This window comes from Dendropsophus ebraccatus, chromosome 6 (genome assembly GCF_027789765.1).
Source record: "Dendropsophus ebraccatus isolate aDenEbr1 chromosome 6, aDenEbr1.pat, whole genome shotgun sequence".
Lineage (NCBI taxonomy): Eukaryota > Metazoa > Chordata > Amphibia > Anura > Hylidae > Dendropsophus > Dendropsophus ebraccatus.
In genome coordinates, this window is record NC_091459.1 from 25082118 (window position 1) to 25094875 (window position 12758).

General features: G+C 41.8%; 1 protein-coding gene across 11 annotated transcripts in view; it reads right to left on the reverse strand.

Moving 5' to 3' along the window:
- The window catches only part of SNAP91 (synaptosome associated protein 91), a 92423-nt gene that overhangs the window by 32602 nt on the left and 47063 nt on the right, over positions 1-12758 (reverse strand). For all 11 annotated transcript variants that reach the window (XM_069973529.1, XM_069973524.1, XM_069973522.1 and 8 more), the window contains 7 exons: positions 10803-10914; positions 9622-9728; positions 8316-8357; positions 5212-5279; positions 3249-3270; positions 2630-2739; positions 1627-1730 (listed from right to left, as the gene is read on the reverse strand). In XM_069973529.1, coding sequence (XP_069829630.1) covers positions 1627-1730; positions 2630-2739; positions 3249-3270; positions 5212-5279; positions 8316-8357; positions 9622-9728; positions 10803-10914 — 565 coding nt within the window. The remainder of the gene's footprint in view (positions 1-1626; positions 1731-2629; positions 2740-3248; positions 3271-5211; positions 5280-8315; positions 8358-9621; positions 9729-10802; positions 10915-12758) is intronic.

Below are 12758 nucleotides of genomic sequence, written 5' to 3' on the forward strand. Positions count from 1 at the left end.
CCCAGTCCGACACTGCCTACACTGCACTAACGCAAGGTAAACATGGCATGAATAAATAAAAGGTCAGCCCACCACGATTGTGAATTTCATATAGGTTCCAGGAAAGGTGCAGGTAAGGCAATATCTTGGGCAGACTGACAGTTTCTTAAACACTGCCACTGAAAAAAGGATTGGCTCCAGCTCCAAAAGGGTTAAATAAAGACGTCTTTATTGCACCTTAAAAAATATATTGACATCCATATAACACCACATATCATTTTTAATATGATCCAATAAAAGTTTCCGTATTTTAACAATTTTTGGAGCTGGAGGCCATCCTTTCTATACGTGGCAGAGTTTAAATCTCCCCTGAAGTTCATAACCCTATTACACTTACTGACCACCTACTTTTGGACCACCCTGTGTATATATGTATATATACACACACACACACTATAGCAACATATTAGAGGTAAGCTTATACGCCGACTGCCTTTGATCTCTGTGCCACTCCATCCTCTGGAAAAGAAGGATCCAGTCCTGGGAAACTGGGAGAAGTTTTTCAGGACTGGATCCAGCTTTCCCAGGCACTCGGGGTGGAGCTGCAGAGAGCAGCACAGAGATCAAAAAGAGCCGGCATATAAGCCAAGTGCCGCGCAGACAAAATGTTTTACATGATTTGTAATGTAAATTCGCTCCTCTCTAGTATATATACACACCAGCCAGACCACTGCTTATGGAGCAGAGTAGTGGTTGGTAGTCTACAGAATGAGCTGTCAACAACCAGAGGAAAGGTGCAGTATGACAGGAGAAAGAGGCAAATTTGGTAAATGAATGTATTTACTAAATTATTTAACTCGACAAATTCTACAAAAGTAGACAAAAGTTTACAGCAAGAACATGCAGATTGGGTAAAGCTGCCTAATGACAAATACACTAACAATTTTAGCCTTCAGGCATCTCTTGTGATCTCCCCATACACACAGGAGGGAAAGAGCAGCAAATCAGGTACAGGAGACAAGTTTGCGCAAAACGTTTTAACTTGACAAGCCCTACAAGTTTAAGTATGTTAATTGAGATGAGAATACCCCTTTAATGCCTGCCTTATGTATGCTGCCTTTTTTTAGATTTTGCAGACCCTGTGGTCCATTTAGTCCCCATTGTGCTGCTCATGCTTTCATGTACGCTTTGTGGCCAATCAGCATTCATCCTCACTGGGCCAGTCTGTGCAGAGCAGAGGGACAACTGACATCACTTTCTGCATTTGGTCTCTTTTTTTCTGTTACTAAAGACCAAATGGCCTTAGCAACGGATCCTCAATTGCAGTAAGTAAAACACCTAGTGGCCGATTTTATAGCATAGTGTTTCATATAGAAAATAGGCAAAAATGTAGTAGATCACCTTCCCTGCTGATTTAACAGTATGTATTGGTAATGACAATGCCCATTTAAAGAGAAAAAAGGAATAAATGTGAGCATGTACCTAAAGCGAAGCGAAACTGGTAAAACATGACACATTTTGTGTGCCCTGGTGTGTACACTGATGGCTCCAATATACTGAATATAAAAAGATGTAATGAATCCTTACCACCATGTCATAAGCCAAGTTATTTAAAAAAAAAAAAACCTCAAGGACTTATGGATTTACCTCCCCAAGCACTGGCGGCGGCTACTGGGGCAGCAGAAGCTGACTGTCCAGCTGAGGTGAAGTCTGGCTGCAGGTCCAGAAGATCATTGGAGAGTTTTGCAGAACTGGAAAGAACCAAGTTAAAGGGGATTAGGGAAAATATCTACTTTATTTCAGACATACGAGGCCCTACTGCTATTTCCCAAAACTGCAAATGCCCTGTCTACCCAAACCACCCCCTCCCAGAAAATCATCTGTCTAGCCTAAGGGAACGGGTGGGACTTCAGCCTAAAGGTGTACTTGAAGTCCCCACCATCCAAAGACTCAATGATATTTGCCTGTGGATTCCACTGCACCCCCCCCCCCCCCCGCCCCAAGGATTGGCATGTCAATTCTTTGGGCAGACGGGCAGATTAAGTCTATGGAACAGGCGAGACTTCAAGCGGAATCTGCTTGAAGTCTCCGCGCGAATTCCGCAGTTTGAATGTACCCCAATACCTGATAGTGTTGCAGCACCTCTGTTAGTGCAATGACCCACACCTGGTGGGACTGCCCCTCACTTAAATTTGGATGACTGTCCTCCACAATATTGGAATGGTAGTGGGCACTACTTTTTTCTTTTCCCCCACCCCTCCCCCATTTTCCAAGACATCCTATGCTAAACAGAGGTATATGCAGTTGGTAACAAGGCCTGGGCACAGAAAACCTTGCCCTCCTTTAATGGCTCAAAAATGGATAAAAATCAATAGTGGAAAATAAATTTTCTTGGACTTTCACAAAATTTACCGAAACACCCCAAACATACCAGAACATAAAGAACCCAAACATACCAGGACGTCTTGTTACCAATACTAATGGTGTTTTCACACACATAGCTTATCTGACAGATTTTTGAAGCCAAAGCCAGGAACAGACTATAAACAGAGAACAGGTCATAAAGACTAAGATTTGGCTTCTTTTTAAATCCATTCCTGGCTTTGGCTTCAAAAATCTGTCTGTGTAAACGCATCACATGCAGACTTACCAAACGGCTGAAGAAGCACTTGCAGCTGCAAAAAGGTCAACAGGTGGAGAGGTGTCTACAGTCTTTGATGGAGTAGTGTTTGGAGATGTGACTGAAGCAGTAGGGGAAGACTGAAGCACAAAAATAAAAGTTAAAATAAACAAACACACAGTATGTCCTTCCATACTGCAACTGTAAAGCTCTGATGGCTTGGGAGTCTATGGGAGTCTCGCGCGCCTCCTCTCTGAAGAATAGACATTCTTCAGTGCGGAGAGAGGAGGCGGGCGAGCCTCCCATTGACATTGTCATTATGACACAGAGGCTGGCGGGATTCCGCCGGTTTTACTCCGCGTGAACGGAGCCTAAGATCCCATCTTTACTGCCAAATAAATATACAGTATGTAATAAATGTAATCGCAAAGAAGAATAGAGCCAGATCATACCAATAGTTACAGAAGATAAAAGCAGTGCACAGAGGAATGAAATAATGGGGAGAGTAGAAGATGTTTCAATCGATCAGACTGCATCATGGTTTGCATTTTAATAAAAACCAAAATGCAAGTGTGAACATGGTGCAACACATGAAGTATCTTACTAATAAGCAATATATGGTGGGTAAAACAAATCTAATCATAATTACCTTGGCTACTGGTGATCCAGAGCTAAAAATCACAAAAGAATAATTTTGTTAATTATTATGTTAAACATACAGGGGGAGATTTATCAAACATGGTGTGAAGTGAAACTGGCTCAGTTGCCCCTAGCAACCAATCAGATTCCACTTTTCATTCCTCACAGACTCTTTGGAAAATGAAAGGTGGAATCTGATTGGTTGCTAGGGGCAACTGAGCCAGTTTCACTTTACACCATGTTTGATAAATCTTCCCCACAGTTTCTACTACATGTAAATTTAGGAATGACATAGAAATGCATCTATGTGATTTTACACATGGAGCTGCATGCTATATCTTATACACATAAAAGCAATAATGAGTAAACAACATCTATAGGCTATGTTCACACAAAGTATTTCCATCAGTCTTTTGGTCGTTTTTTTTTTTTTCCAACCAAAATCAGAAATGGAACCGACAGGGTAAAATTATAACGGAAAGCCTGACGGAAATACTATGTGTGAACAGAGCCATACAATTGGATGAATATCAGATAATGCATGGCAACAAATTAACAATTAATATACAAGCATAAAAAATAAAAGATAACCCTTCAAAGAAATTGCCTAGTTTAGACAACATAGAGTTGCATGCCAGGCCATCATAGTGCCGTTAGGCCATAGCTAGGCCATCATAGTGCCGGTAGGCCATAGCTAGGCCATCATAGTGCCGGTAGGCCATAGCTAGGCCATCATAGTGCCAGTAGGCCATAGCTAGGCCATCATAGTGCTGGTAGGCCATAGCTAGGCCATCATAGTGCCGGTAGGCCATAGCTAGGCCATCATAGTGCCGGTAGGCCATAGCTAGGCCATCATAGTGCCGGTAGGCCATAGCTAGGCCATCATAGTGCCGTCAGGCCATAGCTAGGCCATCATAGTGCCGTCAGGCCATAGCTAGGCCATCATAGTGCCGTCAGGCCATAGCTAGGCCATTATAGTGCCGTCAGGCCATAGCTAGGCCATCATAGTGCCGTCAGGCCATAGCTAGGCCATCATAGTGCTGTTGAACAGAGCAGATAGACCCTTCCATCACATTCCTCAACTCCGGAGGACTAAAACTATCCACCAAACTCTATACATGAAATGTACACTGATCAGTTGAGATAAGCAAAGGAACTGCTGGATCAAACAGTGACTCTATGCCAGGGTTACAGAAAATAGACAACACCTTTTATATATAATCACATTTCTGATTAAAAAAGCACTTACCCATCACTAAAATATCGAAACACCGAAGAGAAAAAAAAAGAAAGAAAGAGAGAACGAGAGAGAGGAGAGAGAGAAAGAAATAGAGGGACATTTTAGTTTACTTAACAATTTAGTATAAAGCCACTGCTGTTTAAAACAACCCCCCCCCCCCATGATAGCCTATGGGATTCCTAACATTTTTGTAAAATCACTTAATTTACCAAAAACGACTCCTTTCTCCAGAAAGCCAAGCTCTAAAGTCATGACCATTGGCGTCTCACTTTCCTGCAATCTGTTGTCCACATTTTTAAAAAGTCTCTAGAAACAGTCACATTTAGGGTATGTTCCCACTATGGAATATGGGCGGAAATTTCAATCATAGCCCATGCGGCAGAATTTGCTTGAAGTTTTGCTTGTCCCATTGACTCAATGATGCCAATTCTTTGGGCGCACGGGTGTAGATTTCTGCGTCTGCCTCTTAGTAAGTCTGGCGGACTGCATGGGGGCAGAGGTTTATTTAAGACCAGTGTGCGATTACACAGGTCTTGATAAACGTCCCTCTAAGGACCCACAGCAGATTATAGGTTCAGCATCACGGATCTCTACAATAGTGATCCATAATACAGCTACGTGATGAACTGTAGTCTGTGTGTACTTTGTGTAAGAGCCTGGTAGAAATGTCAATAGGAGCAACCCCGAGAAACGATGTTACATTGGAAGACTAAACAGATGTAGAGATACAAACCCATTGCCTTTCTTCCCTTCAAGGGTATTTAAATGTTGTTCCAAAGTTTCCATAAGACTGCTAGGTGCCTATAAATGAAACAACATAAACATCATAAACTGAAAGCTAATACAATATTAACCTACTACTCCACACTTGGTAATATTTGTAGCTGGAAATATTATACAGTGTAAAGATATTAGGGAAGATTTATCAAACATGGTGTAAAGTGAAACTGGCCCAGTTGCCCCTAGCAACCAATCAGATTCCACCTTTTATTCCTCACAGACTCTTTTGAAAATGAAAGATTGAATCTGATTGGTTGCTAGGGGCAACTGAGCCAGTTTCACTTTAGGGGCAACTGAGCCAGTTTCACTTTACACCATGTTTAAAAAATCTCCCCCATAACATTTTGGGATCTCAGTTAAGAGAAGACACAAGTAGTATGTCATCTATGTGACCAGTGGTAACACCATTAGTAGGTGACTCACCAATCGAAAACTGTGGCATGCAAAAGAGATCAAGCATTGAAGAAAAAAGGTTCCTAACCACAACGACTAAACAGGATACCAAAAAATATTTTCTTTTTTTACTTTAAATTTCTAATTTTGGGAAGGGGCACCAAACCAAATGAGGTACCACAACCATAGTCCTATTCGCTCTACTATAGTGCCACCTAAGGTTAAGCGCCCACATAACAGTTCAGTAGTGTTCTGTTACATGAGTGGGACTGTATGTACCCCTCAGCCATTTCATTCAGTAGGGCCTACAGTAAAATCACACACCGCTTATGATTTAGGTCAATGCTACATTATTCTTTTATCTCAAGGCTGCATTTAAGGATCAGCACAACTTCCATATATTTTTTTTTTGGCGTGTTTTACAAGAAAAGCTTCTACTTATGTCTTCTGTTATTGGGCAAGCCAAGTATGTGCTTAGATTTGATGCACACAATGTGGAAGAACAACTTAAAGGGCGACTCCAGCAAAAAAAAAAAAAAAATGGTGTCAGAAAGTATTAGAGATTTGAAATTTACTTCTATTAAAAATCTCATGTGTTCCAGTACTTATCAGCTGCTGTATGTCCAGCATACCTTTGTCTATGGCTAGGACATACAGCAGCTGAGAAGTACTGGAAGTGCTGGATTTTTTAATACCTGTTTATTTAAAAAAAGAGAAAAATTAATAGCTGGAGTTGCCCTTTAACTTAATGTAAATTGTATTCAGGGAATAAAAAGATCGGATATTTTGATGGTTGTCGTTTTATGTTGTGATACCAATATGAAGAGATAAAAGGTAATGCAGGTGTTAGGATCTTACTAAGACGTAGATTATAGGAAGTAAATAAAGGACACGCTGAAAGCCAAGTATTAACACTAAATTCCTAAATTACCGGCTCATTGACGATACCATCCTTAAAAAGGGAAAAAAATGATTGTTAACATTGAAACTGGTAGAATATAAAACAATTAGAAAGTGAACTGAATTCCCAGCGTCATATACTTAACTCTAAGATAATGATATGAATGTGTCCAATGCTTCATAAGAGCTGAAGCACAAGAGCAATTCATAGGCCCTCTCAGTGTGATAGCTGCCCTAACACATGGTTAGATTAAATGGCTTTGGATTAAACTAGCCCTGGTGTGTGTTTGCATGTCTGCCGTAACTAGATTAAGAAAATGAGAAAGTAATTCAATTGTGGGATCCGAAGGGGCAGACGGCTCTGATAAACAACAACTGGACTTTGCTGTAAAATCTGTTAGCAGTTCATGGACTTAATAATAGTCAGATGAAAAGGAAAAGTCTGGCCAAAACAAAAAATACATTGCAGGCAGGGGATGGGGAACATAATAAAGAATCAATACTTACCTATCCTGTGACCCCCAGCACAGCCTCGCCACTCCTGGACCGCCCCTTCTGCTAAGTCATGCTACTGGGACAAGACGACACTGCAGTCACTGAGTGGCTGATTGGGGCATTCCCACCAGGTTGTGACGACACCAGAACCAGGAGGAACTATAGCCCAGCAGTGGTCGGAGAGCTGGTGACGCAGCACTACATGGGGCAGGAGGTTGGGTAAGTATTGATTCTTTATTATGTTCCCTCACCCCCCTGTCAGCAGTGTATTTCTTTTGGCCAGACTTCTCCTCTAATTCCAAAGTATGCTATTTTTCCTTACACTCATTTACAATCTGCACTCTACATACATCTGCAATCTGTCCAAAAAGATTGTTGACTACCACAGCATACTCCGGAGGGGCATAAAGTGATTAAAAGGGTCGGCCATTTTATATGTACAGTATTAGCTAGTGTATGCCCTGCATTTGCTGACAAACTTCCCTTCCCCATGCTGTGCTTTCCTTATCTGTATGCTGATCCATCTTGTCCATAACATGGAGGACTGCGTGACCATGCTCCTCCCTAGACATATACAAACTCAATGGAGAATGGTCACATGGTCCTCCATGCTCTGCTAAAATATAGTGTAATGTTGATGTATACAAAATATAGATGGAATCGCACTCTGCATACAGATCAGGACAGCACAGCATGCAGGAGAGGCCTCTGATAGCAGTAGAGAGCACATAAGGAGTTATTGTCAGTAAGTGCAGTGCATACACTTACTAATACTGTACTCCATTTCTAAGGTATGTTAATACACGTTAATTCTTTGGGCAGATGGCTGTTTAGAAATCCCATTGAATCAATGAGACAGGCGGAATTTTGAGTGGAATCTGCAGCGCGAATTCCACTTGAAATTCCTTGCCTATTCTGTAGTGTGACCATAACCTTACTATAAAAGAGGCCAACCCCTTTAATGAACTAAAAAAGTAAACGAGTGCCAATGTTCATCCCAACTTCTGAACATATATGTTGATTTTGTGGGGGTAGCAGACCATGCGAATGAGTTCCACAAAATGAAGGTATACATTCGGAAAATGGACTGAAAGTATTTACTTGTTGACTATGTCTGTCCAACTCTATAAGCCTGTCGGGAGTATACTGTGGAAGACCTTTTTGGACAGGTTGCAGACGTATAGTGCAAGCATAAAGGTATAAACTCAGTTCATAAGCCACGCAGGGTCTTGATGAACCTCTAGTGATTCTAAGAAAAAAGTCGCTCACCTGGGTAAGATCTGGGATGTCACCTTTATCGATACCAACTTGCTGTAATGAAAATGAAACATACAAATGTTAAGTTTATAAGGTTTGTTAAAGGAAATGTATCATCAGAAGATGATCTATTGTTAAAATTAAGATTTACTTTTTTTTTTTCCTTCAAATTTCCCATTTTACCATCTACTGAAGTATAGTAATATATAAAATATTCCTGAAATATTAGCAGTATAGGGAAGAAGTTGGTAGAATTCGTTTGGCACAAACGCCCCTTCTGGAACCCCCGTCCACGCTCCCCTGTGCTTGATCTAAATGGAAAGAACTCCCAACACTGGTGTTGATTAAAATTTAAGCTTTTATTCATATGCAACGTGTTTCAAGGGAACAATCATCTCTTCATCAGACATGCCTGATAAAGAGGGAGGGTTTACCCTCGAAACACGTCTTATGTAAATAAAAGCCTAAATTTGAATCTACACCAGTGCCAGGAGTTCTTTCCATTCAGGTCAAGCACTGGGGTACTTGGCCGGAGTTCCAGAAGAGGTGTTAGACCCAAACAAATTCCATCAACTTCTTCCCTAACTGCTACTGTGATTGGCACAGAGGATCCATCCTGGAAAATTGGAAGGTGGTAGACAGCATCCCTTGGTGACCCAAGGTGCATATTTGAGTTGTGCCTACTTGTGTACAACCCACTCAGGTGAGCATGCATTTGCACACCCATGCATGTTCTTCCAGAGTGTGTTTTGACCTGCACATGCAGCGCCGTTTGTCTCTTTTTATTTTCTCTTTGCATATAAAATCCTGAAATATTTACATTTTTCATTCTTCACACTAGGCCTAAAATTAAGCTTTTTGGTCTGTCTATAAGAGAAGGTTGCTGGAAATGATGTCTACAGCCACAGCTGACACTAGTAGATAGATTACACAAAAGAAACTCAGCCTGCCCTTCCCTGCGGAATGACCTCTGTACAGGTCACAGAGCATGCTTACAAATGTGTCTCAGAAAAAGAATGTCTGGAGATGTTCATTGTGTCTATGCCCATGGGCCTTCCTGTAAACTATGTCACTTAATTCTGTTAAAAACAACTCAGGCAAGATGGTTGACTATTTGTATCTTATTTTTTAGCACATTATTATGAGAAGGTATGAACGGATTTAAAAAAAAAATCAGTATCTGACATTTTATAAAATGTAGGCAATACATTACTTTTAAGCAATATAAAATACAATTCGGAAATAATCCTCTGCCAATCAACATCTATAAGACTTCTTAGCAAGCAGCCTGTCTAGTAGTGGTTTATAAGCAGCTTACCTCTGCAACTTTCATAAACTCTGAAACTCTTGTCATTCTGGTCAGGAACCGCTTATATATTTCTAGAGCGTCCTTACATTGGCCTTTCTTCATTTCAAAGAATTTCTCTGATAGATATTGAAAAAGATAAAATATAGGAGAAAATTAAAAAAAAAACAAAAAAAAACACAACTGTTTTCTAGCATAGAAATATCTAGCATTTCCTGACCACTTTTGCTTTATGGTGGCTGTACGCTCGAGATTTGCCAGTCCAGGCATGATGGGAAGAACCAGGGATCCTGGAGGGGTTAACTACGATACTAGGGGCATCTTGGAAGGGTTAACTACAATACTAGGGGCATCCTGGAGGGGGCAGGAATACACTATAATACTAGGGGCATCCCGGCATTGGAGGTGTTAGTTATAATACTAGGGGCATCCTGGAGGGGCCTTAATAGTATATAGGGACATAGAGGGGCTTCCTGGGCAGGAGAACTCTTCAAGATGGCCGGAAAAGGAAAGGAAAGAAAAGGTGAATGGCTCTGATCAGAGAAGACGCCGCACGTCAGTCACTGGATGTAACTGCACTGTAATCACTTTAAAAAAGCTAATCTGAAGCTGTGTAAAACACTAACAAAATTTCTAAATATTGCATCATATTGGCAACAGATGTACATATGAATGTTCACTAACTGCTCCATTAGATTTAATTTGCTATACTACATTAGCTTTTCGACGAAGGTACCAATGTTCCCGTGTTAAGTTTTTAGGTGTGCCAAACATTGCTTGAACATAGCCCAGCTCACTCATCATTCCACTCAGCAGTGGCTGAAGCTTATAGGGAACACTGGATGGGAATTTTAGTTGTGCAATATCTTGAGGACAGTAGGTTTCCCATCCCTACTGTAGTTATTTAGAAAGTTAATCATACCAAAGGACGGATCCATAGCCAATCAATGGAAGGGAAACCAGGGTTGCTGAATAATGGAAACCCGAAAGACCCTTTATAAAAGTCAGTAGGATCCTCTGCTAAACAGATTATTCAAACCAATCATGGATCGCTTCAAAACCCAATGACTTCTGACGGCAATGTCAACGCATGAGCTTTGGTTAGAAGAAATCAGGATGTTATCAAATGATCTCGACAATTTGCGTTACGTTTTCTCCTTTTGTAACTCTAACCTGACAATGCATATACTCACCCAATAAATTAATTATTCCGTCATTATAACATGCAAATAACTTGATAAGATCTTTAAAAAGAAGCATGAAAGCAGCATTTATAACCCCGTTGGTCAATTCATTAGGGTGAACCTGTAAAAGAAAGAAACCAAAAATTTTTATAAAAATTTTAAATATAAAATTAAGAGACCACCACATAACCAGTTCTATTACTTGCACACAAACAACTGGGCTCAATTTTAGATATAATGTAACATACAAGAATGCAACCCCCCAGAGGGTATGTTCAATGTGACACTATAGCACTACCCTGAAGGCCACAAATTGTTTCTGTGTATTTGCCCTGGGTTCAAACTGTAGTACAAAGTCAGCAGAAATGAATGCCATGTCTGAATATAAGCTAATTTGCTGGAGCTGCTACATGATACAGAAATAGCACACAGTCATTCCTTAAGAAGCAGACTCTGCAGGTTCAATGGCACTAATAGCAGTACCTGTCCTTTTGGCTTCCTGCAATACGTCATTACCATTTGTCTTTACATTGAAATGGCGATGATTATCCAGCATGTAACAGAACTGCTATAAGACCATATTGGATAAATACTGAGAGCAGGAAGCCAGTGAGTCTACAAACTTGTTACCACAGTAGTAGTTAACCTCCTTATGTAAAAGTATAAAAGTGCTTCTAGTCAAATTGGTTCCTGGACAGGTCATTTTTTCATCCAGGATTTTAACATTCAGAAATACAATATACAATGTAAAGCCTTATTCACACGTCCCGTAAAATTGACTGTGGTCGCAGATCAGTGACCACTGACAATTTTAGGGCCCAGGGGGTGACATCAGGGAAGTCGGCAGTGAGCTCTGCAGTCAGTCCCTAGCAGGCCATGTGAGGGCATCAGCGGCAGCAATGTCAGCGGCGGCAGGGATGTGCATGTGATGGGGACAGCCCTGGTACTACTCCCTCCATCATCTGCTCATGCTATGAGCAGATGATGGGAGGAGTAGTACAGTGTATATGTGGCAGCAGCTATTTGGTGATTGAGATGGCCCTGGTACTACTCCCCCATCATCTGCTCATACTATGAGCAGATGATGGGAGGAATAGTACAGTGTATATGTGTGCATACATAGACATGTGTTACATAGACATCCATTGAATCCATAGAGCAGGGGTGGGGAACCTTTTCCATGTCGAGGGCCGGTCGGGCCTTAATAAAATCATTCGAGGGCCGCACTCAATGTTATACCGTGCGCGGCAGTTAATAGCGGGGGTTTGCAGCACCCGAACAAGGCAAAGTATTGTTCCCCTAATGCCCCTGCTATTGTAGTTAACCCTCTGTGATGCCCCTTGTACCTGAATTGAATCTTTAGTGATGCCCCTGGTAGCCTAGTTAACCCCCCAGCCATGTCCCTGGTGGCCTAGTTAACCCCCCCAGTCATGTCCCTGGTAGCCTAGTTAACCCCCCAGCCATGTCCCTGGTGGCCTAGTTAACCCCCCCAGTCATGTCCCTGGTAGCCTAGTTAACCCCTCAGTCATGTCCCTGGTGGCCTAGTTAACTCCTCAGTCATGTCCCTGGTGGCCTAGTTAACTCCTCAGTCATGTCCCTGGTGGCCTAGTTAACCCCTCAGTCATGTCCCTGGTAGCCTAGTTAACTCCTCAGTCATGTCCCTGGTAGCCTAGTTAACCCCTCAGTCATGTCCCTGGTGGCCTAGTTAACCCCTCAGTCATGTCCCTGGTGGCCTAGTTAACCCCTCAGTCATGTCCCTGGTAGCCTAGTTAACTCCTCAGTCATGTCCCTCGTGGCCTAGTTAACCCCCCCCAGTCATGTCCCTGGTAGCCTAGTTAACTCCTCAGTCATGTCCCTGGTGGCCTAGTTAACTCCTCAGTCATGTCCCTGGTGGCCTAGTTAACTCCTCAGTCATGTCCCTGGTGGCCTAGTTAACTCCTCAGTCATGTCCCTGGTGGCCTAGTT